This window comes from Phalangium opilio, unplaced genomic scaffold (genome assembly GCF_054372755.1).
Source record: "Phalangium opilio isolate 3A_F unplaced genomic scaffold, DU_Popi_V2 ptg000113l_1, whole genome shotgun sequence".
Classification (NCBI taxonomy): Eukaryota; Metazoa; Arthropoda; class Arachnida; order Opiliones; family Phalangiidae; genus Phalangium; species Phalangium opilio.
The window spans coordinates 4579875-4605333 of NW_028324209.1; the positions used below are offsets into that span (position 1 = coordinate 4579875).

The following is a 25459-nucleotide window of genomic DNA, read 5'->3' on the forward strand; positions in this document are numbered from 1 at the left end:
ACAGAATCCATAGATATTTGAAATAAAGCCTAGTGATACATAAAATCTTAAAAATATTTGGAATGCGCTGATGAAAAGAAAATAATTGGAACACGCCGATCAAAAGAAAAGAATTGGAACACACAGCGATCAAAAGAAAAGAATTGGAACACACAGCGATCAAAAGAAAAGAATTGGAACACACAGCGATCAAAAGAAAAGAATTGGAACACACAGCGATCAAAAGAAAATAATTGGAACACAGAGCGATCAAAAAAAAGAATTGGAACACACAGCGATCAAAAGAAAAGAATTGGAACACACAGCGATCAAAAGAAAAGAATTGGAACACACAGCGATCAAAAGAAAATAATTGGAACACACAGCGATCAAAAGAAAATAATTGGAACACACAGCGATCAAAAGAAAAGAATTGGAACACACACCGATCAAAAGAACAGGAAAACTCTGATCAAAAGTTTGGAAACTAAGGAACGTCAATTATTGGCACAATTCACACATCGAGGACTCTCATAACAAAACATTAACTTGCGCCAATATTTAACAGATAAATGTCCTATATAGTTGTAATATTGGAAAATTCAAAGGTCGTACAGGCGCAGCGTGTAACATGAGCTTCTTAACACACTTCAAATATATACACGATTCAGATATCTATGTCGCGGGAACACAAGAAACCATCGACTGACACGCGCTGGGCTTAATGCGATTGAGTAACTCGTTATCCCTGCGATCGGACATCGCCCGATGGACTAACAGCAGCGGGAGTGAGTTTTGCAACTAATTTTTACGAGGGTAAGCCATATACTGCGCAGACGACACTGCACTTGCGCCACGTGTTGGGGCCAATAAAATGTACATACAAGATTAATGCGCCCGATTGTGTAGTAATCATTTTGTTTCTTTTAGAAATATAATGGATTTTGACATCTGCGCCCGATTTTAAGTTTTGTTTATTGTTCGGAGGTTTAAACGTAGCGTCGTCGTTTAAGATAAGGCCCTACGATTTTGTTATTGTTTGTGTCTGAGGCTGGGTTACGGTTAGTCTTTAAGAGGTCAAAGATGTAAATACCCGATTGCCTTGATGGTCTGGCGTCCTGGGATGGTCCTAATTGAGTCGACTCGGTCCATTTGCGGAGCGACGCGTGTTTTTCCGGTGTCCATTAAGATATTGACGCAGTCATTCATGGTTCGTTCACGTTTTGATCATTCTGGGAAATACGAAAACATTTGGGCTGATTAGATTATGCAAAATATAATGCAAATAATCTTGAATAAAAATAAAAGATTATTGCAAAGCGCAACAAAAATTGGTCGAATAAGTATAAGTTTAGGCAGCAGAGCATACAAAAGATACTCTAGGGCCAACTCAAACAATGTGGACTTAGCAAGTTGACCTTGAAATTCCATACTCAATGGAGAACTACAGAGAAAAGAAAAGGGATTGCCGATACGTTTGAGACTGAAACAAAGTCATATAATAAAGCACATTTGGATTGCAATTAAGTTTAGTGAAAAATATAGCCGCTATGATGAGTTTACTTCCTGAACCCCTCTGACCTACAAATAAATTGATATTCTGATGAAAACCCCCAAAAAATTGTATATATTGAAGCGGTTCCTTTTAAATAACGAAGAATTGAATGAGGTGCAGTGTTTTACGTAATAGAAGCGGTAGTAATAAAAGCTTCCGCCAGGAGGCGCCGCTATCAGCGTTGATCGGTGCCTGTCACATGTCATTGACTAGAAATCGCTCAAAGCTCCCTCTCGGGGGAAATGAATCACGAAGAGAAGAGAAGAGAGAGTCGAAAAGGCACGCACCATGCCAAGGATAGAAGCCAGCCAAAAGGCTGACCTACGAAAAGCCCCACTTCGGTGGTCCCGCGTCACTACTCCTAGAGGTCGGGCTTTACCTAATATCCTGTTAGAGAAAGCCCTCTACAACAACTTTACTACATCGGGTGGTTAAGATTCACAACCTTCAAGAGCCAAGATAACCATAGGTGGCGTTATATCTAACAAAACGAACTCATTTCCCTCCCCCATCGCTTCATAGTCTAGAGCTTGTGTCCCTCATGCGCGAGTCCGGGACTACAGGTGCGTAAAGTTATCTGCTTATATTTTTACCCCTTTGAGATAAGGTTACGGAGAATGTGATTCTGTATCGTGCGCAGTGACGACCCTTTGCCTAATTCCTATCTCTTTCTTTTAGATCAGAGTGGCTCTGTTTAACCTTCTCATCTATTAACCCCGTGACTGTTGTGTAAAATTATGACGGAGGATTCTCTACTGGCTCTCCATCCTCCCTCTGAGCTCGTGTATGCCAAGTATCTTCTCTTTTATTCCGGGCTATAAACGGCTATTCTTTCACAAGGCCTTTAGGCAACTGCTCATTTTATCAGGTTGCGCTGAAACGCGAAAGAGGGAAAGTAATTAAGGCCTCATCTCTTTGATGGGATTTCACCCCCAAACTACGTCTTCCCCTTTTAAACTGCAATTTCATCCCCTTGATAGCCAACCTCGTTGCCATGGTTACGATACCCGGAGATGAGAACAGATAGAATGATGGAGAGAGGATGAACTATATGCTCCAAGCTAGGGATGGATTTGGATGCTGGAGCGATTTTATGTTGGTATTCAGGGAGATTGCACTAACATCTAGCGGTGACTTATCAAACAAATTAAATAATGGTCCCATAAAATTATCAAAGTGATAGCGGACCAAGTTTAGAGCGTTAATTAAAACATTTATATATTTAAATTGGTCGAGTATCATATATTATTAAAAGACCTAATTTAAATAAGGTGAATTTCCATTGTTTTTAAAACAGCAAGGTCAGAGTCAATTTCTCCAATTCCTCATTTTACTCAATATAGCGAATTTAATTGGTCAAAAATAATAATGTACAAAGTAACTATCGTCTCTTAAATTTTTATATCTGTATTTTTCAAAATAATCTTGCCTAAAATGTATAATCTCAGAAAGACTGAAACGTAATGAATGCCGGCCATTCACCAGAATATTCCACATACCAGGTAGTCACTTGAACTTCAAAACAAGTACCCCGCGCGCTAATTACGTAAAAATAGAGGGCAATTGAAAAAATTACTTAAAAACTGAAAAGAAAAAGGGCTACGAGGAAGTTCGCCCTTTCAAAATAATTTTGGCCGTTTATTCAAAAAAGCCGCTGTAAAAATAACAAGCGACCAAACAAGTATTTCGCTGTTTTAAAAACAGATTTTTTTCTAGCACTAGAAGAAATGAGGGATTTTTTTTACAAGGGCCACCCATTGACGTTCGAGTATCTACCGGTGGTAATAGACTGTATTTTTTAATGCCACTAACTTCTCCCGTACCGCTTCACATTCAAGTGGAAACTAAAAACAACTGGCGCCAAACTGACACAAAAGCAAACAAATGTATAGTTATTGACCAGAGAGGAATATCTTATTGGGACGGGTGCGATGTACAACCATCAAAATTCAGGCGCTAACCTAATCTTACAGGGTTCAAATTAAAAAAAACCCCAGCCCCCAAAAAAAACCGCGGATTTTACTGGGTTCGGAGCCTCCGGGATATCTAGGCCCATGCATGTCGAATTTTACGTGGGGAAATATCCAGTTTCATAGAGGAAATATTTTTACCCTTTGTGTGTACGAGGTGGCGCTTTAATGGCCGTTGCGACCGGGGTCTTCCATAAATTATCGATGACATTTTAGGGGCCAATTATAAAACTTTTATGAAAGAGAAAGGTTTCACCTTTAAATTAACGTAATTTTTTAGGGGCTATTCACTTTTAATTGAATCTATTGGTTAGATTGTATGGACAAAAAAGTAATTATGAGATTTTAACATCGTTGTTTTTTTAGTAAAGCAAAACTTCTTGAAGTTGCTAAGTTTTCACATACCATTAGAGGACTTTTTACTCCTTCAAAACCTTTCATTTTTTTAACCTTAACATTTTTATCCTTTACTTCTTTGGAATGATTGTTTAATAAAGGTCTTCGGAAATTTTCAAAATCATTTTTTAACTATCCGCGACCTCGGCTTCACCGCTCTACGTCTATACCTTGACCTAATATTGTAGCAGTCGACGGGGTCATGAGGCTGAACTTGTTTATTTTACGGTGCTGAAAGCGCCCCAAGCGGGAAAACACGGCGAACTAAATTAGTCAAAAAAATATTCTTGCTTCGCTACATACATGGGCCTAGATATCCCGGAGGCTCCGCTGGGTTTTACCCACCATAAAAAACCCACTTAATAAAACCTATCACTAAGATCTTCAATTATGATGAATTTGAATGCAAGAATAGTTTCATTTTAAAGATATTTGTTGTTTTAACTTCAAAAGTACCATTTAATATTATTTATTATGAAACATTTTAAGACTTTTTTACTAAGCAGTTATTTTTGAATGACAACTTCTACCAGCAAGGCAGCTGCTAAAGATAAAAAACCCCAAAAAAACCAGTACCCAATAAAAACAATAAAACCCGGTGGGCTGGGCTTTTTTTAAAAAAAACCGGGTTTTTATAAACCCTGATATCTTATACAGAATACCTCACAAGAACATTTAAAAGCCTCAAATTATCATACCGCAACGCGTAAGTTTAATTATACGGTGATATATTTAACAATTTTTAATAGAAAAGAAAATGTTTTCAATTGGGTTAAATAAATTGTGTGATTAAGTTTCTAATTAAAGGGAACTGTTAAATTATAACTACCCCTAAAATTTACGCCGTCGTTTAAATCTATGGTACAACAAATGTAATGACGTCATATCGCGAACAACATTCCAAAATGGGGCGGGTCATTATAATCCTAAAACAAAAAAGGTTCTCAAATTCGCCGAATGTCGCTTCAAATCGAGTCAATCGTTATCACTTAACTTCGTGTCTATTAAATGACATTTAGCCAAGCGGGGACCACCCGTTTGTGCAATATATTATACATTTTAGAAATATCGTTATAAAATACCACACAAGTGAATATAGAAAACATTTTTTGGCCGCACCGTAACTTCTAAAATCGCGCGTTAAAATACATTGAACTCTATCTATTAGAAAAAAAAATAATAAGATATATCTAAGATTATTACAACGGAGTGGTATAGCCCTGTCAAACGGGGATGTCTAGGTCACGGGTAACACTAGCGAAATGTCAAGCTAGGAAATCAGGACAGGTTGCGTGTTTTAAAGGGATTTCACCGTGAAATTAACATCAGGATTGTGACAACGCGTATAGAACGATCCTTGTTGCGTGCTTTAATATAAAAAGTTGTTTTTAAATTACTTAAATCTGCCCCTTTTAAAGCCCTTATGCTATATGACCCGAACCTAATAACAATACCCCTTAGAAGTATTTTACTGTAATGCTTTCTAATCGCGTGCAAATTTTCTTGTAGTTATATTTCCATTTCTTTCCAATATTTTTATCATCATAATTTTGTGACACGATGCTACAAATTCTTTGAAAGTTTGAAAATCGAAAAAAAAACCGCTAAAATTTTGTTAACAATGAGTGCAATGCTTTATAATTCAGCACCTTCATTTTAGCACAAATTTCCACAGAAACACCGAATTTTCCATAAAATTATTAGAGAAAACTAAGACACTAAAATACTATATTGATAGTCAGTACCAAAATAATTAAAAGTAATTTAGGGCTAAGAAAAAAGGGGACGAAAAGGACTATAATAGAAAATACTTCGGAAAACATTATCTCTGTTCCTTTGTCGCGCATAAACAGGGTGTTTTTGATAAAATAAGGGGGGGGATGTTTTTTGGGCGATTTCGAATCGAAAATGTAACTTTTATCTCCATTTTTTCCGTCCGGGTTACTGTTTTCGAGTTATGACTCTAGTGTTTTAGGGATAACCCCTTAACTAAATTAACATGGTATTTCAGTTTGTTAATTAAATTGAAGGGGTAGTCCCTAAAAGACTCAAAACAGTGACCCTTAGGGCAAAACGTCATAAAACATTCTCGACCCAAAAACGTATGTCCCTTAATTTATGGCAGACTTATCAGAAACACGGGGTCTTTTGGTTTTAGGTTGAACATGTCCAAAGTAATCGTTTGGCAAGTCTCCTTGACGATAACGCGAAATGATACTTTTCGCTTTTAAAAATCCGATACCAGAAAAATTCTTCAAAAAGCCAAAACCCGAAACGCGACATACAGAAAAACCTTTTAACAGGGGAGTGCCGGTGCATGGTGCATGTGACTCTCGGAGCGGCGCAGTGCAGTGATGTAGGAGGGTTAACCAAAAATTGATAACGGTTAAACGATATCCCCCCACACAACTTAAAATAACTTTCAACCGTCAAATTTACAATATATCCGAGTCCCTTATCCTATTAACTCTCATAGGTGGTGCATGGTGTTTCGAGGAGTTTTAAGTGAGGTTTTACGTGATATTTCGAGTCAACTCGTGTCGTGGAATCCACGATAAAAACGTGCCTTGGATCTATAGTAAACATAATATAAGGGCGTACAAACTGATATACTTTATTGGCGGGAAAATCGAACGTAAAGCGCCACTTTCCCTTAACATCTGTTAAACACGATATATCAATATTTTGTTGGTAATTATAGGTAAATTGGCCTAAAATTTCAGTCTGTTTCTACTCCCTTTAAAAAATGGCAAATAATTCTACGAATCGTCTGTTTATAATGTTCGCTCTAACTACCACGAAATCGTAATTTCGGCAATAAGAAACCCTCCCCCCAAAATGTATACAAGCAATAAAATTAAATCTTAATTTCATGAGCCAGCGAAATATTCTTCTTTCCTAATAGGCTATTAAGGCGAATTCTTAATGAAAACATTAAGAAAAAAACGTAGAAACAATTATATTAATAAGAGATGAAACCCAAATCTTTTTCGAAGAAAGAAATAAAGACAACCTTTATTTTGGGGTGGTGGAGGTTGTTAAGGCGAAACCACAATCATAAAGAAAAATTAGAAATACATATTTTTAAGAGATACTTTTATAAAGGGAGGTCGAAACTATACGTTCTCCGTCTAATTACAAATTGATCTGTATGGAATAGACCATTTCGATGTAACAAGGGGTAGCTTTTTGGCGCCTGCGCTGTAGTCTTTTTGTATTATGAGAGTGCGCAGAGTCGGCAACGTATCAACCTTCTTGTATGCCCCATAACTGAGGGATGCCTACGTCTTTATTTACATCGAAAAGGTCTAACCGGCACTTGTTACCTACACCTTTTCGGGGACTTTTTCTTTCAAAGCTAAGGAGCATGTCCCGGCAGGGCCGGAAATAAGCACAGGACACTGGACATCGTCCAATAAAATTTTAAATGTCCCATAATTTTTCTAAAAACTAAGGGGTCACTGGACATTTTGACCAATATATTTTCCGTAGTTTTGATAGCTTGACCATAAAGACGCGACACAATTTTTGCGCATTCCAGTGGACAATGTCCTATAAATTATCCAGTCAAAGGGGGTATCACTGGACATGTTCTATAGGATTTTTTTCTTATTTCCGGCCCTGCGTACCGGCGCCCATAAAATGCCTCAAAAATCAGACTTATTTCACCTTCTCTTAAACATCCGTTTGGTAAGAGTGCGAAAGCACGATATTCGGGTACACCATGATATCCTTTCTTGCATTATTATTTAAACTAAACGAATATATAACAAGTTACGAGGGGAGACGATAGTTTAGGCTTAAGAAGACCATTAGCGCGGAGCGATTACCATGGGGATGGTTTGTATTGGGGCAAAAGCTCGGAGATGTTGATCATCATTCGCGGCCTCAAAATCGCGCGCGCATTTATTATTATCATATTCTAAGGAGCAATGAGGGTTGTGTAATGGAGATAGCACGCGCTCGCAGGTGGCGCTTACAAACTATCACGATTTCTCATCTACTTCCCACGAATCTTTGTTGTTTTTTATTCTTTCGATGTTTAATCAAGTCTCATTGGAGCCAAGAAACCATCCCCTTTACTGGACGGTGAGTTGGTCATTTTGCAGTGAAAATTATATCACAGTTTAAAAAAATAACACCAACTGAATACACAACTAAGTGTCATATTAAGTAGACGACGGAAGTTGGTTACGTTCTAATTTTTGATTGGTGGTTTCTCAAGAGCCGCCCAAGTTAAAAATACTACACGCTTTGGGAAGGATTTTCTCAAGTTTAATTTGATTCATTGCTAAATTTGCTAACAGCGTTTGGGAAAACTGGGTGGACCAAACAAAATTAAATTAACTTATACCTGCACTGAATGAAATCTTGCAAGTTCAGCAAACCCTAATTTTCATCTGCCCAAGTACAGTACAAATAGAGTGGAAAAAGGAACTTTGAAATAAAGACCATAGCAATTTTGGGCATATGGAAAAACTAAAGGCGGTTTAAAAATTAGGGAGAATAAAAAAAATAAAACCCTTAATGGCATACTTATGTTAATTTCGTCTCGAATCTAGTACCATTTTTCTTCCCAAATGCCGCCTTAAAAATTGCTTGCCGGGGTACATGAGATAGTTTAATTGGCGTTTCAAGTTAATACTCGCGAAAGACATCTTACGTTAAATCTCCCCCCCCCTTACCAATGCCTTCTTGTAGAAAAAGAATCTGCCATTCCCCCCAAGTTACGAGAGAGTCAATTCTCAACGCAAAGCAACAGTAAATGCGAATATTTCGAGTCAGTATATGATTCGCAACCTAAATGGCGCTTAAAACATGAATATTTCAAAGTTAAAACGTTTTCCTTCTTAAATGGCCGAAACCCTACACTCCCCGGTCGATTCGCGTAAAAATCATTAGGAAAATCGTGTCTGCTTTTTGGTATAATTTGAAGAGCCAATGGCGCTTTATAACGCAATTTGTTTAAAAGCGTGAGTTTCCAAAAAGATCGGCCCAACTAGAACAATTTATTTACTAGGATAGTCGACTCGTCTTAGTTCGTTTACTTCCCCCCATTCCCCCTCCCAACTTATATTACATTAGTTTTTATTTGCCCTACGTGTAGATGAGTAATATAGGCTCCCTCTTGTGTAAAACAACACGATGGGACTGGAAATTATTCCGTATCCTGCATGTATATTTCTTTTAAGACCGCAAAAACATGAAATGACAGAGGCCTATTAAAATAATAGCTTTTTCTTGCTATTAACTTTCTTAATGATACGATAAATATGAAGAAAGTTTAAGCTAGAGGCCATTTCTGACTTAAATCATTTTTATTTTCGTTTCGATTTCATTGGCGAAAATTAGGCATTTTTACGAGGGGAGGGGGATCTTCGGGGATGTCTAGGTCATTAGGCCTAAATTGAACATTTTATATTTTCCTAGACGCATTTGATTGAAAGTACTATAATTAATACAGGGTCTTTGATTTTGACTTGCCCGGGGCTGTTATTAATTAATAATTCATTTAAGTAGAAGACTTTAATTCGGATGACCTTGAACTTCATCTACAAGATCAGTATGACGTTTTTACCAACAGTCAATAGAGCTATCTCAGAAGCCTTAGTGTGACGTCACCCATGCTATTTGCCCGTAGAACCAAAGCGGTACCAAACATGGCCGCCCACCGCCAAAGCTAATAGCGAATTCCACTTACTGCTCTCGGAGCGCTCCCATGGAGCAATAAATATAGGAGACCCTGGTTTAGCAAAAACAGTCTTTAACGAAGCCGAGAACTACTTCTCCCATTTATATGGCTCCATGGGAGCGCTCCGCGAGCAGTAAGTGGAATTCGACATAAGCCTGTGACGTTTTACCTAGGCACTGACGTCACAACTGAGATAGCTCTATAGAGTAGTGTCGGTAGAGAGGGGAGTAGACGGTGTATCCCTCCCTCTAGGCGCGCTTTTGTAAGAGGGGATACTGTACGCGCCTGGTAGGGGGGATGATATTGAGCTAAGAGATAGAAGGGTATGACGTTTGCATACGTAGAACTGACATTACTCTTTCTCAAGCTCCAAAAGCAGCGCTTATGAAGCAAATAAAACAAAAATTTATCAACTGCTCTACGTTGGGCCTATTGGGTTATGAAACATAAACGGTAGAGGAAATTACGAAATTATGCACTTCAAAGGAAGTTCAAGGTCATGAAGTTCAGCTCCGAAGAAGGTCCTCTAGTTTACCATAAAACCAAAGAGAGTATAGGGGAGGAGTGGAAAGAGGGGCAAAACTTGTCTCGCTTTTCTACCGCGCATCTTCAATGCGCAGTACCGAGGCATTTCCGTTTGAGACATTAAATGGTATCGTAGGTGGCGCTATTGAGCCGGAAACTCCCTCGTACCGCTAGCCTTGCCGCTAGTATAATTTAAGCGAGACATAACTATTTACGCTTGTGGAGCGGGGGAGCTTCCACTCCTCCCTTATATTCTCTGTGATAAAACGCTAGGTCTAATTTTGGTCTATATTGGATCGATTTATGGATTGGATTTTATAACATACCAACACAATGAAAGGATTAATTAATTTTTACTTACAGACTTGGGAAATTCTTGTAGAGACAATGCCGTATTCATCTTAGCGATTCATATTAATTAACTTAACTTTTAAGTATATTTATAATAAAAAAAATGCGCGACTTTTAGAGGAAAAAAAATCGATAAATTCATCCACAATTCCACATTGCCGCCTCACTTCCCACGTTGACGCTGTCGACTGAGGAGCTGGCGCTACCTATGAACTAAATGTCGAACAAAAACACTCTAGCGCTCTCTATGGCGAACTTTTATAATAAGGCGCGAAATTTGAAAGTGTAAGAACTACGAATCTTTGTTTTTGAGAAGAAACAAAAGTTTTTCAGTTGGTTTAAGGCCCTGCTTGGTTAATGTGTTTTATAATCGAAATGATTGGTCGCATATAATTTTGATAGACCTATTGTAACACTGAAAAACCAGTTTCTCCATGTTTTTTTTTACATTAATGATGATCGAGGAATCTTAGTTTCCACTCATTAATGCCTGATAATTTGGGGGGTCACAAAATTAAAATCCTCAGTAGTTCAGTGACTTTTGGATGTAAAGAATTTATCTGTTAGCTTAAATAGTAATATCATGGATAAAGAATGCGCGTGAGGAAATTTGTTTTCACTACAGGATAGGCAACTCCCTATCTCGAGCGACAGCTTATTCTGTATATACTCTGTTACTACATCGGTTGTCAGCACGCGCAAAGCTAGGTCTCTATGTAACCTAGCCTTGCGCGTGCTGACAAGAGACAAAAAACTTCAGGATATTTTAAACGATTTTAAATCCTGAAGATCCTGAAGTTTTTTGTCTCTTGTCAGCACGCTCAAGGCTAGATTACATAGAAACCTAGCTTTGCGCGTGCTGACAACCGATGTTGTAACAGAGTATATACAGAATAAGCTGTCGTTCGAGATAGGGAGTTGCCGATCCTATAGCGTGAAAACAAATTTCCTCACGCGCATTCTTTATCCATGGTAATATTTTATAATCTTGTAAAAGGATTTTGTATAACTAGGGCAAACAAGATAAGTATGCGCATGGACGTCATCAATTCAAGAACAAAAGACCTTGAATTCAACATTATCATAATCTTATCACTTAAAACACTTTCTAGTTTACAATTCAAAAATATGTTCCAAGAGTTGAATGAACTACAAAAGCCAAAAAAGTGTTTTTACAATAAGTAAAAGTTAATTAAATTTGGTTTTAATTGCGTAGTTCAAGCATTTGTTATGATCCAAAATTTAAATCAAGGATGATTATGAGTTCAAAACTTATACAGGGTGTAGCAATACACATATAAGAAGAGCAGCTACATGACAAATGTCAGACTTACGACACTGCTTTTAAAGCCAGTAATCAAAATGACGTATCTCATTTCAAAAGTAGAAAAGCGACATTTTAATCAAAATAAGTGTTCGTCTGATCTGCTGCACCGTGAATAATTAAATGCTAAAGGCTCATTTTGTATTTGCTCGCGTTGAATATAAGTTAATAATAAGTTTTTTACGAGAACAGATACGATTTCACACATGTAATTCCCAAGAAACTAAGAAACCGACACTCCAAGTTAGAAAAGGCTTCATAGGGCTGAAATATCTACCAAACAGTTAAGGCTCCTTTTCATAGAAGCTAGAAAATTCGAAAACGCTCATGCTTCACGAGCTTGAATACGCGCGGTAACGTACTTTATTCGAACGTTTCCTCTTCCGCTCGAAATTTTCAGGCAACTCGCGCCTATGAAAACGAGCCCTTAGGCTTGCTACAATCTTTGTCATATTTAGCGTAAACCTGGTGTGGTTTCAGTTATGGCAAGTACTTGAAACTTTGGGACAGGGAATTAAACCCGGTTTACTTCAAATAATCGAAATAAACCTTGGGTTCCGTAGAGTTCATCGCACCCTCGAGTATTAAACACTGCACAAAAAATTCCCTTCGTACATAAAGTTCATTCTACCCTATGATATAAAACCCCATTTATACTGCCAAAGTGGCCTTCGAAACTTCCAAATTTGGGCCCGTCAAGGGCATGCAACAGTCCCCATTGTAATGTTTCAGAGTTCATCGCTCGCGAGAAAACACAGTTCCGACAACCTTTACAAGAGATAATTCTACGCACAACGTTATCATTACGAAATATCGAGAGTTAAAAACGAGGTCAATAGAGTTGTAGTAAAACACAACGACGGGCGTTTAGAGTCAGACGGTTCAACGCTCGAATCCCTGAGGGACCTTGAGATAGCGTTTTCATTTCTCCGTATAAAAGCGACTTGATCTCGGACAGGAAAATACTCTCTTCCGAACAAGCAACAAGTAACGACTTCTTAGCCATGGATCTTCAAGTACTTCATAAATTTTCTTGGACATGGATGGCACCGTTGGTTATCGGACTTGTCACGTACGTTTTAGCTAGACGCTGGTGGAACAATCGAGGATTACCTCCAGGACCGTTTCCGTTTCCCATAGTAGGAAACTTACGAGGTTAGTAGCGTTTGTTTCTTATTTGTTTACCCTAGTTATGTCGTCGCGCGCTTTTTGAAATGACTGTTGTTGATAAAATACACATGCAGAGTTGAAAACGAACCCGAAATATAAACTATCCGGATGGAGAGCCAAACACGGGGATGTCTTTACACTGTGGCTAGGATCTGGTCCTACTGTCGTCGTGTGTGGCTTTGATCGAATCAAAGAATCATTAATCGGAATGAAGAATGCATTTAGCGGACGCAACTGTCGGCACACAGGTAGCGGTTTTATTTTAAGTTAATCGTCATCGCTCATTGAGGTTTGATCAGAATGGATGTCATTCAAGGTAAACTATTCCTGAATGGTCATAACGACATTATTATGACCAACTATAGTCCCTTATGGGATGCGTTGAGGAAAATGTTTGTAGTGGCAATTCGAAAATACGCAATCAGTGATAAACTACCAATTTTAGTCGACGATGTATTGAACGAAGCTGCTACGTTAATGCTAGCCGAAAAGGATGTCATCGACCCCAGCGACTTTCTATACTTAACAGTTTACAACATAATCGCCAGTACCGCGTTTGGTAAAAGGTAGGCCATACTCACTCTTAAACGCACACCATCATTCATAACTTGTTATACACGAACAGGTACAATATGAAGGACGAAGAATTCCTAAAACTTAAATACTCAAACGACGAAATTAACAATGTTTTCAACTCGGGTTCCTTGTGGGACGTTTATCCATTCATGAGGTACTTTATGAAGAAAAAAGAAAACAGGCTTAAAGAGTTAATTAGTAACCTTCTAACTCCGATTCGAAATCAGTACAAATCACACAAGGCATCGTACGATAGTGGTAAGTATGACTCTATCGCGTGCTCAATGGCATTACTTAATCCCTGTGTATCGTGCAGGGACAATAAGGGACTTCACTGACGCCTGTCTAGCGGCCCAAGAAGAGGCAAAAGAAGAAGAAAAGGGGACGGAAGCGTATTTCACTGACGAGAACATGGTACTGGTACTATGGAATTTCTTTGTCGGTGGGACAGATACCACGAGGGTAATGTTAAGTTGGACTGTCATGTATCTGGCTAAACATCAAGAAGTGCAAGACAAACTTCGACAAGAAGTCTTAACGCAAATAGGTATGTACGTTGTAATACGAGAGCCTCCGCGCGAAGATCTAATACGATTCTTTTATGAAAATAGGAAATAGGATTCCAGTGCAAGAAGATAAACATAAGTGTCCTTACGCAATGGCAGTCATAACAGAAATGCTTCGACTTCGTCCGATATTGAGTTTTACACCAGAACACAAGACAACGTGTGATGTAGAATTTGGTAAGTCAAGGCTGCAAACCCCTTTTTCTTCAAGTCCTTTACCCTAACAAGCAATATTTTAACTACCCAGCGACACAAACATTACCCCAAATAAAGAACTTTAAACTACAACCCCCACCCCAAAAAAACAAATTCAACTATTAAACTAATATTGACTTACTCGTTTGCTCAGCCGGATACTCCATCCCAAAGGACACCTGCGTTATCTTCCACATTGTAGCGCAACACATGGACCCAAAATATTTTGAGGATCCAGAAGAATTCCGCCCAGAACGTTTCATCGCTGACGACGGTTCGTTAAAGTCGACCATTGGGCTGAAGGGGTACATGCCTTTTTCATTAGGTCGAAGAGCTTGTCCGGGTGAAAAACTAGCCATGGTTGACTTGTTCTTGCTCTTGACCGGCCTCGTTCGAAGGTGTAAGTTTTTGTTGCCAGATGGACCCAATTCCAACATAGACTTAGAGCCCATGAGTGAAATATTGTCTTTTCAATTTCCAAAACCGTGCAAACTGAAAGTGATAAAAATATGATTTATTTATTAATTGGTGCGTACTGTGATTTTAAAAAATATTATGTTTTGTGAAATAAAAATTTTAATTTGTTAAACCAAATTTCTCTGTTTTACCTAATAATACTGAAAACGAGCGAAAGCAAACTACAAGGCCAAAGGCTGCAATAATTTCAATCTTAAAACACTATTCCAATAGAACACCATTTCGCGAGCAATAATATAGATTGCAACGCACCTAATCCGTTTATCAAAGACAGGCGTAGGCATAGTGTGATTTGGATTGATAAGACCAGAAGTATATAATACTTCTCTTCGAGAGAAGTGTACCACAAAGCGAGGTAAGTGTAACGTCACTCTTCCCAACATCGGAACATTTAGAGCAAGGTTACTAAACCGAATCACATACACGATAAATAGTTCCCTCATCATTACTCTATTAGCGCTTAAATATTTGGCAAGACGCGCTTGTGCATTTTGTCCCACGTCAAGACGAGGTTTGTGGGATGATTGCTGGGGATTTAGTGCCAAACAACTATAGAATTCACCTTGCGGTGCGATACCCATTTGTAGTTTGATGAGCGGGAAAGCAAACTAAAAGGGTGAGCCTGGGAAGAATGACGTTACATAACTAAAGTATTAAGAGGATACAGAGTGTCATCCTTCTTCTATTATCCCCTTCTGATAAGACTTTAATGCGTAAAAATATATGGAGAAAGGGATAGGCAATAGATTATGGTAATTTTTTGCTTAAAGCATATAAACCACTCTGTATCTGTAAAAGGCAGATTGAAAAGTTAGAGATTAGAAATATCTAGCGATAAAGGTCACATATTCATTTAGATCGATTTTAGAACTCGAATGTTTCACACACACTCACTAGTGCATTCCAAAAAGAGTTTATTTCTATTGTTTTCGCTGACATGTTTTCTCAAGTTCTTGATTATTTCGATTGGACATGGGTGATTACGGCAATGATCGCGGGATTAACATACTTAATTGGAAGTCTGGCCATTAAAAGACGAAATTTACCACCGGGTCCAATCCCCTTACCAATCATAGGAAATATATGGGGTAATTATTTCTTTACAATATTTGTCGTAGCACGACCACCATTAAAATGGAGGAGCCCATGACCTCTAGCGGCCCAAAAATTTCAAATACTTTGGTTCTTAGCTATTAGTAGGAGGAAGACCGTCAGTGATCTTCTACTGAAATGGAAAGCCAAATACGGAGATGTGTTCACTGTATGGATTGGACCAACACCGATGGTGGTTGTGTGTGGCTATGACACGATTAGAGAAGGACTAATTACCATGAAGAACGCCTTCAGTGGGAGAAAATCGCGTTATATGAGTATTGTCAAAATATAACGCTTCGATGGTCAACTGTTTAGACAAATAATTTGTGTTCCTAGGTGAAATATTCGTAAAAGAACACCAGGATGTAATTTTCGCGGATTATGGCCCTTGTTGGGAAGCACTACGAAAAATTTTAGCTCTAGCTGTTCGGTAAAACTAATTTGTTTGGTAAGTCAAACCGATTAGCCGCAATTATATTTATCAATTGCAGGAAGTTTTCAACGAGCGAAAACTTACCTATTTTGGTTAACGATGTTGTCAACCAATTGGTTCCGTTAATGTTGGCTGAAAAGGGGGTTTTCGATCCCACCAGTTATTTGCATTTAACATTGTATAACATCTTAGCTTCAACAGCCTTCGGAAAAAGGTACAGTACGGTCTACCCAGAAGTTAATAAAATTTCTCTCGGAAGTATGTTATTTCCTGGTTTTCAATATAACAATGTTGTTTTTCATAACGGAAAGATACGACATGGATGACCCAGAATTTCTATCACTAAAAAACGCCAATGATAATTTTACCGAGCATCAGAGCGCAGCCGCCATTTTGAATGTAATCCCCATGATGCGTTACATTCTGAGAGGTCTTGACAAGAAACTACGTGACTTGGTGACGACATCACAGAAACCAGTTCAAGATCAGTACATATTACACAAGGAAACGTATAAAACCGGTGAGTAAGAATTTCCGATAGAAGGAAACCTCAAAGACCACTGACGTTTACCATTTCTTTCGCAGGGGTCATTCGGGATTTCACGGATGCTTGTCTAGCTGCTCAAGAAGAAGCTGCCAAAGAGGACAAGGAATCTGCTCAATACTTTACTGATGGCAATATGACTCTTGTTATACAAGATCTCTTTGGAGGTATCAAATTTTTATAATCAATTTCAAGTTGCGTTCTCAATTTTAAACATTTCATATTTAGCCGGTACGGACACATCGAGAGTAACTTTGACATGGATTTTACTTTACATTAGCAACTATCCCGAAGTTCAGGAACGAATCAGAACCGAAGTTATGGAGAACATCGGTTGGTTTAATTGGTTCTAATGAAATTCGATTTCGAAGTTGAATATTAAAAGTTTCGAAAATGTAGGTGACAGAATGCCCGTCCAAGATGACAAGAATAAATGTCCTTACACTCTCGCAGTAATCGCAGAAACTTTACGAGTGCGTCCAATTGTAACCTTTACTTTGGAGCATGCAGCTATCTGTGACGCCCGGCTTGGTCAAATTATACACATACTCTTTAGCATTTAGCAGCACCTTAACGTTTCTCTCCTTTACAGGTGGTCATAATATTCCAAAGGGAACCAGTATGGTCTTCGACATCTATAACCAACAAAACGATCCCGAATTTTGGAACGATCCCCAAGTGTACCGACCCGAGAGATTTTTGGAGGAAGATGGAAGCTTCATGACTAATAAGAGATACACGGGATTTTTGCCATTTGGTTTGGGTCGTCGAGCTTGTCCGGGGGAAAAATTAGCTCGAGCTGACTTATTCTTGATTCTAACTGGTTTAATCCAGAAATGTAAGATCTCCTTAGAGAATGGGCCCGGGACGGCCGACTTGGAGCCAATGAACATCATAGCGGTTAATATGCCCAAACCGTACAAAATTAAAGTTGAAAAAGTGTAACTATCACATTACGACGGAAATTTATTGTATATCTATTTAGTAATAAATATATTTGTATATGATAAGAAATATTATAATCTCAAAATTTTTAAATGTGACAATTGACATTCAACCAAGGTTGAAAAACAGTGAACACAGCTGCATTTGCAAAAGAGCAAGGAAAAGTTGATGATAACGTCCCTGAATAATTTTCAACCGCTTACAAGACAAAAGTCCTACAAAAGTAGGAGGCGTGTACCATCATGAAATTTGTAACCTTCAATTAAAATTTAAGATACTGCGTATAACACGCGACTTTCCTTTCAAATATGACGTTGTTATGTTTGCCTTGGGTTGTCCAAGGCGCTTCCATTCTCGTTTCGGGGAAGAATGTTAGAGTAATAATTGAGGAGAAGTGTATTCTGGCCAATATTCCTCTCATTCTTTATCAACTTTCAATTGACGTTTAAGTTCTCCTTGCTTTTCCTCCGAATCTCCGAGTAGACCGAGCCGTTAGTCTGCAGAGAGGGGCAAATCACTCCGACATTACGGGTGGGTTAAGTGGACCCAATAAAGTCAAAAGCACAGCTACTACACCGATTACGATTAGTGACTGCACCTCGGTTTGGAGCCGACGGCGGTAAATGCGTCAGAATCTAATCAAATAACTTATTCCAATCATTCGTCAGTTAAAAATACACAGCTGTCAGAGAGATCGTATCGAAGTGTTGAGTACAATGTAAAAGCGATAAGCCGATTCACCCTGAAACCATTAAAGCGATAAAACTAACAAAAATATACAATTTGGGATAACGTTTTTCAAAAAAGATAAGTTTATAATATGGTGGCTTTGCTAATTGTGTAAAGCAATCTTCGTTAATCTAGTATTTGTCTCTAGGCCTAGTTCCCACAAACTCAACTGAGAATGTACATATCCATCTACCAGATATAATCCCGATTTTTGTTTTAAATTAAACTTTAACGTTCATTGTCTGGTTTGAAAAGCAAAAGAAAAACGACTACATTGCGAAAGACGCATTAACAAAACAAGTCTCCGAAAAGTATGAGGTTCTGTTAAGACCGATCGAGTAACTAATAGTAATAGCCTCAAATGGCTAAACCACTTTGTATTAAACCTTGAAATAAATATATAAAAGAACTAACAACCTTGAATGAGCGACAAGACTTCGTAACTCTCTATAATTTGACGCAAACAAGTTTCAAATCTCGCTCAGAGAGGTTGTGAAAAAACAGTCCGCTTAAAACATGATTACTCAACTGTTGTGGCAGATCGAATGGACTTGGATTGCAACTGTGCTGATAGGTAGCCTTGTCTACTTCGTGGTAAGTAGCATTTTGAGGAGGAAGTCATTACCGCCCGGTCCAACACCTTTGCCAATACTCGGAAATCTTTTGGGTATGGAACAATACGTTTACTTAAAACTTATCAGGATTATAATTCAATTTAATTGACTGCAATTAGAACTTAGAGGTGATGCGAGACTCGACAACAAGGTGAAGGAATGGAGGTCCAAGTACGGCGACATTTTTACAATATGGTTGGGATTAGACCCCACGGTCATTGTTACCGATTGGGAAATCACTAAAGACGCGTTAATAACAATGAAGAACAACTTCAGTGGTAGACCTCTTAGATATACGAGTATGTGCCACTAATTTGAAACGTGTTTAAGCTTAAGGTTGATAAGACATTAAACTTTCTTAAAACTTTAGACGCTGTATTTCAAAATGGTCACGATGATGTCGTCGCTTCTGACTTGGGTCCAGCTTGGGAAACACTCAGAAAACTTTTCTCATTGGCTGTTAGGTAGATTTTCAAGTAGCTCTAAAATTTCCTGTTATCCATTTGAACTTTTCAAAATGCAGGAAGTATTCGGTCAGCGAAAATCTCCCCCTCCTGATCAACGATGTCGTTAACCAAACTATTTCACTGATGTTAGACAAAAAGGGACCTTTTGAGCCGAAAGAGTATCTGTACTTTACTATTTATAACATTATCGCTTCAACGGCGTTCGGAAAAAGGTATACGCTAACATTACTAGAGAAACGCACGATTGACGCTAACAAAATAGTCTCCCAAAGATACACTATCGACGATGATGAATTCCAGGATTTGAAGAACGCCAACGAAAATGTGTCGAGTGAACTTGGTTTTGGAACGATATTGGATATTTACCCAATTTTGCGTCATGTTTACCGACGAAAAGATAAGAGAATTCGGAATCTAGTTGCTACGTTCAATGGCGCTATTAATAAGGAATATGTAAAACACAGGCAGACGTACCAGAAAGGTAACTTCACTATGAAAATCTAAGATTAAAGCACTAAGGAATAATGTATGAAACCTTTTCCGTACTAACAGGCGTCATTCGAGATTTTACCGACGCGTGTTTGGCTGCCAAGGAAGAAGCCGAACTCGAAGACTACAACACCGCCCAATACTTCACCGATGGGAACATGGTTAATGTTATCAACGACCTTTTCAGCGGTAAGATTCAATTTGGTTGAACCACACTTAAATTATACATAATACCATGGAACTTTAGCTGGAACCGAGACAACAAGATTGGCTTTAACCTGGACATTACTGTACTTGATTAGTCAGCCGGAAGTCCAGGAGAAGGTCCGAGAAGAAATTTTAACAAACATTGGTAAATATCAGCTCATTCAATGTCACATTTCTAGTACTGATCATTACTTTTAGGTGACAGTATTCCCGTTCAAGAAGACCGACATAAATGTCCTTACACTCAAGCTGTCATAACCGAAACTCTACGTCTACGACCTATAGTTACTTTCAGTTTGGAACATAAGGCCTCCGTCAACGCGAAACTCGGTAGAAACTTATTGACTTTCATTTTCAAGGTTATAGCCTAAGTGACGTGTATGTATGTTTTTGGTTAGCCGGCTATGAGATACCAAAGGATACTAGCATGGTCTTCCACTTCTTATCGCAACATATGGACCCAAAAATCTTCAAGGACCCCGAAGTCTTCCGCCCCGAAAGGTTTTTGGAAGAAGATGGTAGTTTCATGACAACCACTCGATTCACTAATTACCTCCCATTTGGACTGGGTCGAAGAGCCTGTCCTGGAGAAAAACTAGCCAAGGCCGACATATTTTTAGTTTTGGCAGGATTTCTTCAAAAAGTTCGTTTTTCGCTACCCAAAGGAGCTAAAGTAGATTTTGAACCTATAAACGTCGTTGCTATAAACCTACCTAAACCATTCAAAATTATTGTAGAGAAAATTTGAAATAAATCCTCTCTCTTAGATTAGACTTTATACCGCCTCTAACGTATAAGGATGGTTTTTTGATTGGTTGTAACATTTTTCTAATTGTGTTTACTGCATTCAAAAAATGCACAGAATTAAAATCCGGGCTCTTAATTAGTAGTTTAAATTTCAAAGAAATCCTTCCAATAATTTATGTTATAAAAAAAGTTGATAAGGGTGGTTTAAGAATCCATAAAATTAATCCACAGACATTAGAACATGTATTAAGAACCTAGACAAACTATTTCGAGGCGGATCTGACGCCTTTTTGAGACGGAAATTTCAATCCCCCTTCGCGTGTGTCGAACTTATCGAGGAGTGAAAGAGTGATCAAATTTGAATAATAAACAAATACTGTAACGTTGCATCTAGCAAATGTTTTAAATCTCTGTTAATAAACCTCTCTGCATAATAAAAGTTAATTATAAATAAAACGTCCCTGGAGGGATTCGAACCCGGGTTGCCCCCCTCAAATATATTGACCGCGCTCGTGTTTGTTTAACTTCGAGTGTGGGGTTCGCAATTATTTAACCTCACTACCTGTAAAGGCGCCATCAGTTATTCATCCCGTTACATATACCAAAGGGTTCTGCCATCACGAAAACTGTGACCTTCAATTAGAATTCAAGATACTGCTTAACACGTGACTTTCCTTTCAGATGTGCCGCTGTTATGTTTGCCTTGGGAGAAAATGTTTGAAAAATATTTAAGACCGAGCCGTTAGTCTGCAGAGAGAGGCAAATCACTCTGACATTACGGGTGGGTTAAAAGTACACAATAAAGTGAAAAGCACAGCTTCTACACCGATTACGATTAGTTACTGCACCTCGGTTTGCAGCCGTCAGCGGCAAATGCGTCAGAATCTAATCAAATAACTTACTCCAATCATTCGTCAGTTAAAAATAGACTGCTGTCAGAAAGATCGTATCGAAGTTTTGAGTACAATGTAAAAACATAAGTTTATAAGATATGGTACATAAGTATGATCTACCTATACTTCGTAATGTTAGAGACTAACAGAAAGCTAGCCTTGTTCGAGAACGACGCTAGAAATGACAACACTCGGTTTTGCAGTTCATCTTCCAATTTAGTCTGTCCTAAGCCTTTGGCAGCGCCTTACCAGGCGTCGCTTTACCAGAATCTATGACGTTTCACCTACGTCACTTCATGACATGCTCTAACTAACCAGTGACAAACTTACGGAACATATCTTATGAACTTATGGTAAAAGCGATAAACCGATTCACTTTAAACCTTTTCAAGCGATAAAACTATAACAATTTTCGATATCGTTTTTCAAAATTGACAGTTTATAAAAGGGTGGCTTTGCTAATTGAGCAAAACAATATCTTCGTTAATCTATTATTTTTCTCTAGTTCCCCCAAACTCAACTGAGAATATACACATCCATCTACCAGATATAATCCCGATTTTTGTTTTAAATTAAACTTCAACATTCATCGTCTGGTTTGAGAAGCAAAAGAAAAACTACTACACTGCCAGAGACGTGTTAACCGAACATGTCTCAAAGAAGATTGAGGCACTCTTAAGTCCAATCGGGTAACTAATAGCCTCAAATGGCTAAGCCACTTTGTATTAAACCTTGAAATAAATATATAAAAGAACTAACAACCTTGAAAGAGCGACGATATACTTCGTAACTCTCTATAATTTGACGCGAACAAGTTTCAAATCTCGCCCAAAGAGGTTGTGAAAAAACAGTCCGCTTAAAACATGATTACTCAACTGTTGTGGCAGATCGAATGGACTTGGATTGCCACAGCACTGATAGGTGGCCTTTCCTACTTCGTGGTAAGTACCATTTTGAGGAGGAAGTCATTACCGCCCGGTCCAACACCTTTACCAGTACTGGGAAATCTTTTGGGTATGAAACAATACGTTTACTTAAAACTTATCAGGATTATAATTCAATTTAAATGACTGTAATTAAGAACTTAGAGGTGATGCGAGACTCGACAACAAGGTGAAGGAATGGAGGTCTAAGTACGGCGATATTTTTACAATATGGTTGGGATTAGACCCTATAGTCATTGTAACCGATTGGGAAATCACTAAAGACGCCTTAATAACAATGAAGAAAAACTTCAGTGGTAGACCAATCAGATATACGAGTAAGAAAAACCAGTGAGACTTATTTGAAGTTAATAAGACACTAAACTACGTTCTTAAATCTTTAGACGCTGTGTTTCAAAATGGTCACGATGATGTCCTCATCTCTGACTTGGGTCCCGCTTGGGAAACACTCAGAAAACTTTTCACATTGGCTGTTAGGTAAGTTTTCAACTAGCTCTAAAATTTCAAGTATCCCATTTGAACTTATGTAAAATGCAGGAAGTATTCGGTCAGCGAAAATCTTCCCCTCCTGATCAACGACGTCGTTAACCAAACTATTTCACTGATGTTAGACAAAAAAGGACCTTTTGAGCCAAACGAGTATCTGTACTTCACTATTTATAACATTATCGCTTCAACGGCGTTCGGAAAAAGGTACGCGAACATATTAAGGGTGAAATATGCGAATAACGCTAACTAGTGGGTCTCCCAAAGGTACACGATCGACGATGAAGAATTCCAGGAGTTGAAGAACGCCAACGAAAATGTGTCTAGTGAACTTGGTTTTGGTACGATATTGGATATTTACCCAATTATGCGTCATGTTTACCGAAGAAAAGATAAGAAAATTCGGAATCTAATTGCTACGTTCAATGGCGCTATTAATAAGGAATATGTAAAACACAGGCAGACGTACCAGAAAGGTAACTTCACTATAAAATCTAAGATTAAAGCGCTACGGAATAATATATGAAACCTTTTCCGCACTAACAGGCGTCATTCGAGATTTTACTGACGCGTGTTTGGCTGCCAAGGAAGAAGCCGAACTCGAAGACTACAACACCGCCCAATACTTCAACGATGGGAACATGGTTAATGTTATCAACGACCTTTTCAGCGGTAAATTTTAAATTTCGTTGAACCAAACTTAAATTATAAGTAACACCGTTTGATTTCAGCTGGAACTGAGACGACAAGATTGGCTTTAACATGGACTTTACTGTACTTGATTACTCAACCGAAAGTCCAGGAGAAGGTCCGAGAAGAAATTTTAACAAACATTGGTAAATACCACCTCATTCCATGTCAAATTTCTATTACTGATCATTATTTTTAGGTGACAGTATTCCAGTTCAAGAAGACCGACATAAATGTCCTTACACACAAGCTGTCATAACCGAAACTTTACGTCTACGACCAGTAGTTTCTTTCAGTTTGGAACACAAGGCCTCCGTCAACGCGAAACTCGGTAGAAACTTATTGACTTTTAATTTCAAGGTTATAGCCTAGTTGACGTGTATGTATGTTTTTGGTTAGCCGGCTATGAGATACCAAAGGATACTAGCATGGTCTTCCACTTCTTATCGCAACATATGGACCCAAAAATATTCAAGGACCCCGAAGTCTTCCGCCCCGAAAGGTTTTTGGAAGAAGATGGTAGTTTCATGACAACCACTCGATTCACTAATTACCTCCCATTTGGACTCGGTCGAAGAGCCTGTCCTGGAGAGAAACTAGCCAAGGCTGACATATTTTTAGTTTTAGCTGGATTTCTTCAAAAAATTCGTTTTTCGCTACCCAAAGGAGCTAAAGTAGATTTTGAACCTATAAACGTCGTCGCTATAAACCAACCTAAATCATTCAAAATTATTGTAGAGAAAATATGAAATAGCCCGCTGGACTGTATCACATATTAAGCGAATAATCAAAAATAAAATATTACTTTTAATTTTTAAACCGAAATGCAACTGTATTTTTTAATGAAGGAGATATGTTGATGATTTTCTCAATCCAAAATGTAGTGGTAGTAGAAGTGTTACTAAATTCTTATAAAATATACAACCTTGGCTATTGTATATCCGCCAATTTGAATCTTAAACTATAAGAAGTCAACGAAAACTAGAAAAAGCTTGAAGAAAATTCAAGGGCATATATCTAAACACAACGGGTTTGATCTGTCTTTCAAGTGATTTATAATATCAACCCCCGAAGTTTTGCCTGGCACCTACCACCCACTTGTCACCTTGAAGTCTGTTCTGATATATCATGGACTATCACGTCGTGATTATAAAATACACAGCGTAATATAGGGGTTGTAGACATTGTGTGTTTGTGTTTGAGGTCATCAAAGCGTAAAAAAATGCCAAGGACATAAAATTTATCAATGGACTTTGTGACTTTAAAGAGGACCAGAAAACCAGTAATTTTGCAGTCCCAAACATAGTTAAATAAAATATAACCCATTTACTCCTCCCGACACCTAGCTACGTTTAAACTTAGAATAACCTTTGCTATAGTAGATTCCAAATCTCCCCAAT

The 25459-nt window shown here is 38.2% G+C and overlaps 3 protein-coding genes across 3 annotated transcripts; all 3 read left to right on the top strand.

Moving 5' to 3' along the window:
• The first annotated feature begins 11793 nt into the window (after nucleotides 1–11793).
• On the top strand, nucleotides 11794–14887 carry LOC149623466 (cytochrome P450 1A1-like). Its single transcript, XM_089852352.1, has 7 exons — nucleotides 11794–12947; nucleotides 13037–13210; nucleotides 13279–13528; nucleotides 13588–13796; nucleotides 13855–14085; nucleotides 14150–14281; nucleotides 14454–14887. The coding sequence occupies exons 1-7, from the start codon at nucleotides 12797–12799 to the stop codon at nucleotides 14810–14812; spliced, it is 1506 nt and encodes a 501-aa protein (XP_089708478.1). The 5' UTR covers nucleotides 11794–12796; the 3' UTR covers nucleotides 14813–14887.
• A 708-nt stretch (nucleotides 14888–15595) lies between these two features.
• Nucleotides 15596–21075, top strand: LOC149623467 (uncharacterized). The gene is made up of 22 exons (XM_089853289.1): nucleotides 15596–15864; nucleotides 15967–16146; nucleotides 16208–16301; nucleotides 16363–16518; nucleotides 16616–16824; nucleotides 16890–17015; nucleotides 17077–17181; nucleotides 17248–17379; nucleotides 17441–17787; nucleotides 18068–18164; nucleotides 18244–18412; nucleotides 18476–18504; nucleotides 18778–18833; nucleotides 19063–19189; nucleotides 19256–19435; nucleotides 19507–19600; nucleotides 19660–19815; nucleotides 19876–20084; nucleotides 20156–20281; nucleotides 20340–20444; nucleotides 20498–20629; nucleotides 20698–21075. The coding sequence occupies exons 1-22, from the start codon at nucleotides 15714–15716 to the stop codon at nucleotides 21045–21047; spliced, it is 3330 nt and encodes a 1109-aa protein (XP_089709415.1). The 5' UTR covers nucleotides 15596–15713; the 3' UTR covers nucleotides 21048–21075.
• A 1307-nt stretch (nucleotides 21076–22382) lies between these two features.
• Nucleotides 22383–24884, top strand: LOC149623468 (cytochrome P450 1A4-like). The gene is made up of 9 exons (XM_089852416.1): nucleotides 22383–22953; nucleotides 23021–23200; nucleotides 23267–23360; nucleotides 23421–23576; nucleotides 23637–23845; nucleotides 23916–24041; nucleotides 24101–24205; nucleotides 24259–24390; nucleotides 24459–24884. Exons 1-9 carry the CDS (start codon nucleotides 22803–22805, stop codon nucleotides 24806–24808), a joined length of 1503 nt encoding a protein of 500 aa, XP_089708542.1. The 5' UTR covers nucleotides 22383–22802; the 3' UTR covers nucleotides 24809–24884.
• Nucleotides 24885–25459: the final 575 nt, after the last annotated feature.

Coding starts and splice junctions, on each gene's coding strand:
- LOC149623466 (XM_089852352.1), top strand. CDS start 12,797: ATGGATCTTCAAGTACTTCATAAATTTTCTTGGACATGGATGGCACCG. Junction 12,948..13,036: donor CATAGTAGGAAACTTACGAG/GTTAGTAGCGTT, acceptor ATACACATGCAG/AGTTGAAAACGAACCCGAAA. Junction 13,211..13,278: donor ACGCAACTGTCGGCACACAG/GTAGCGGTTTTA, acceptor ATGTCATTCAAG/GTAAACTATTCCTGAATGGT.
- LOC149623467 (XM_089853289.1), top strand. CDS start 15,714: ATGTTTTCTCAAGTTCTTGATTATTTCGATTGGACATGGGTGATTACG. Junction 19,436..19,506: donor TAGACCTCTTAGATATACGA/GTATGTGCCACT, acceptor TTAAAACTTTAG/ACGCTGTATTTCAAAATGGT. Junction 19,601..19,659: donor CTTTTCTCATTGGCTGTTAG/GTAGATTTTCAA, acceptor TTCAAAATGCAG/GAAGTATTCGGTCAGCGAAA.
- LOC149623468 (XM_089852416.1), top strand. CDS start 22,803: ATGATTACTCAACTGTTGTGGCAGATCGAATGGACTTGGATTGCCACA. Junction 22,954..23,020: donor AGTACTGGGAAATCTTTTGG/GTATGAAACAAT, acceptor ACTGTAATTAAG/AACTTAGAGGTGATGCGAGA. Junction 23,361..23,420: donor CTTTTCACATTGGCTGTTAG/GTAAGTTTTCAA, acceptor TGTAAAATGCAG/GAAGTATTCGGTCAGCGAAA.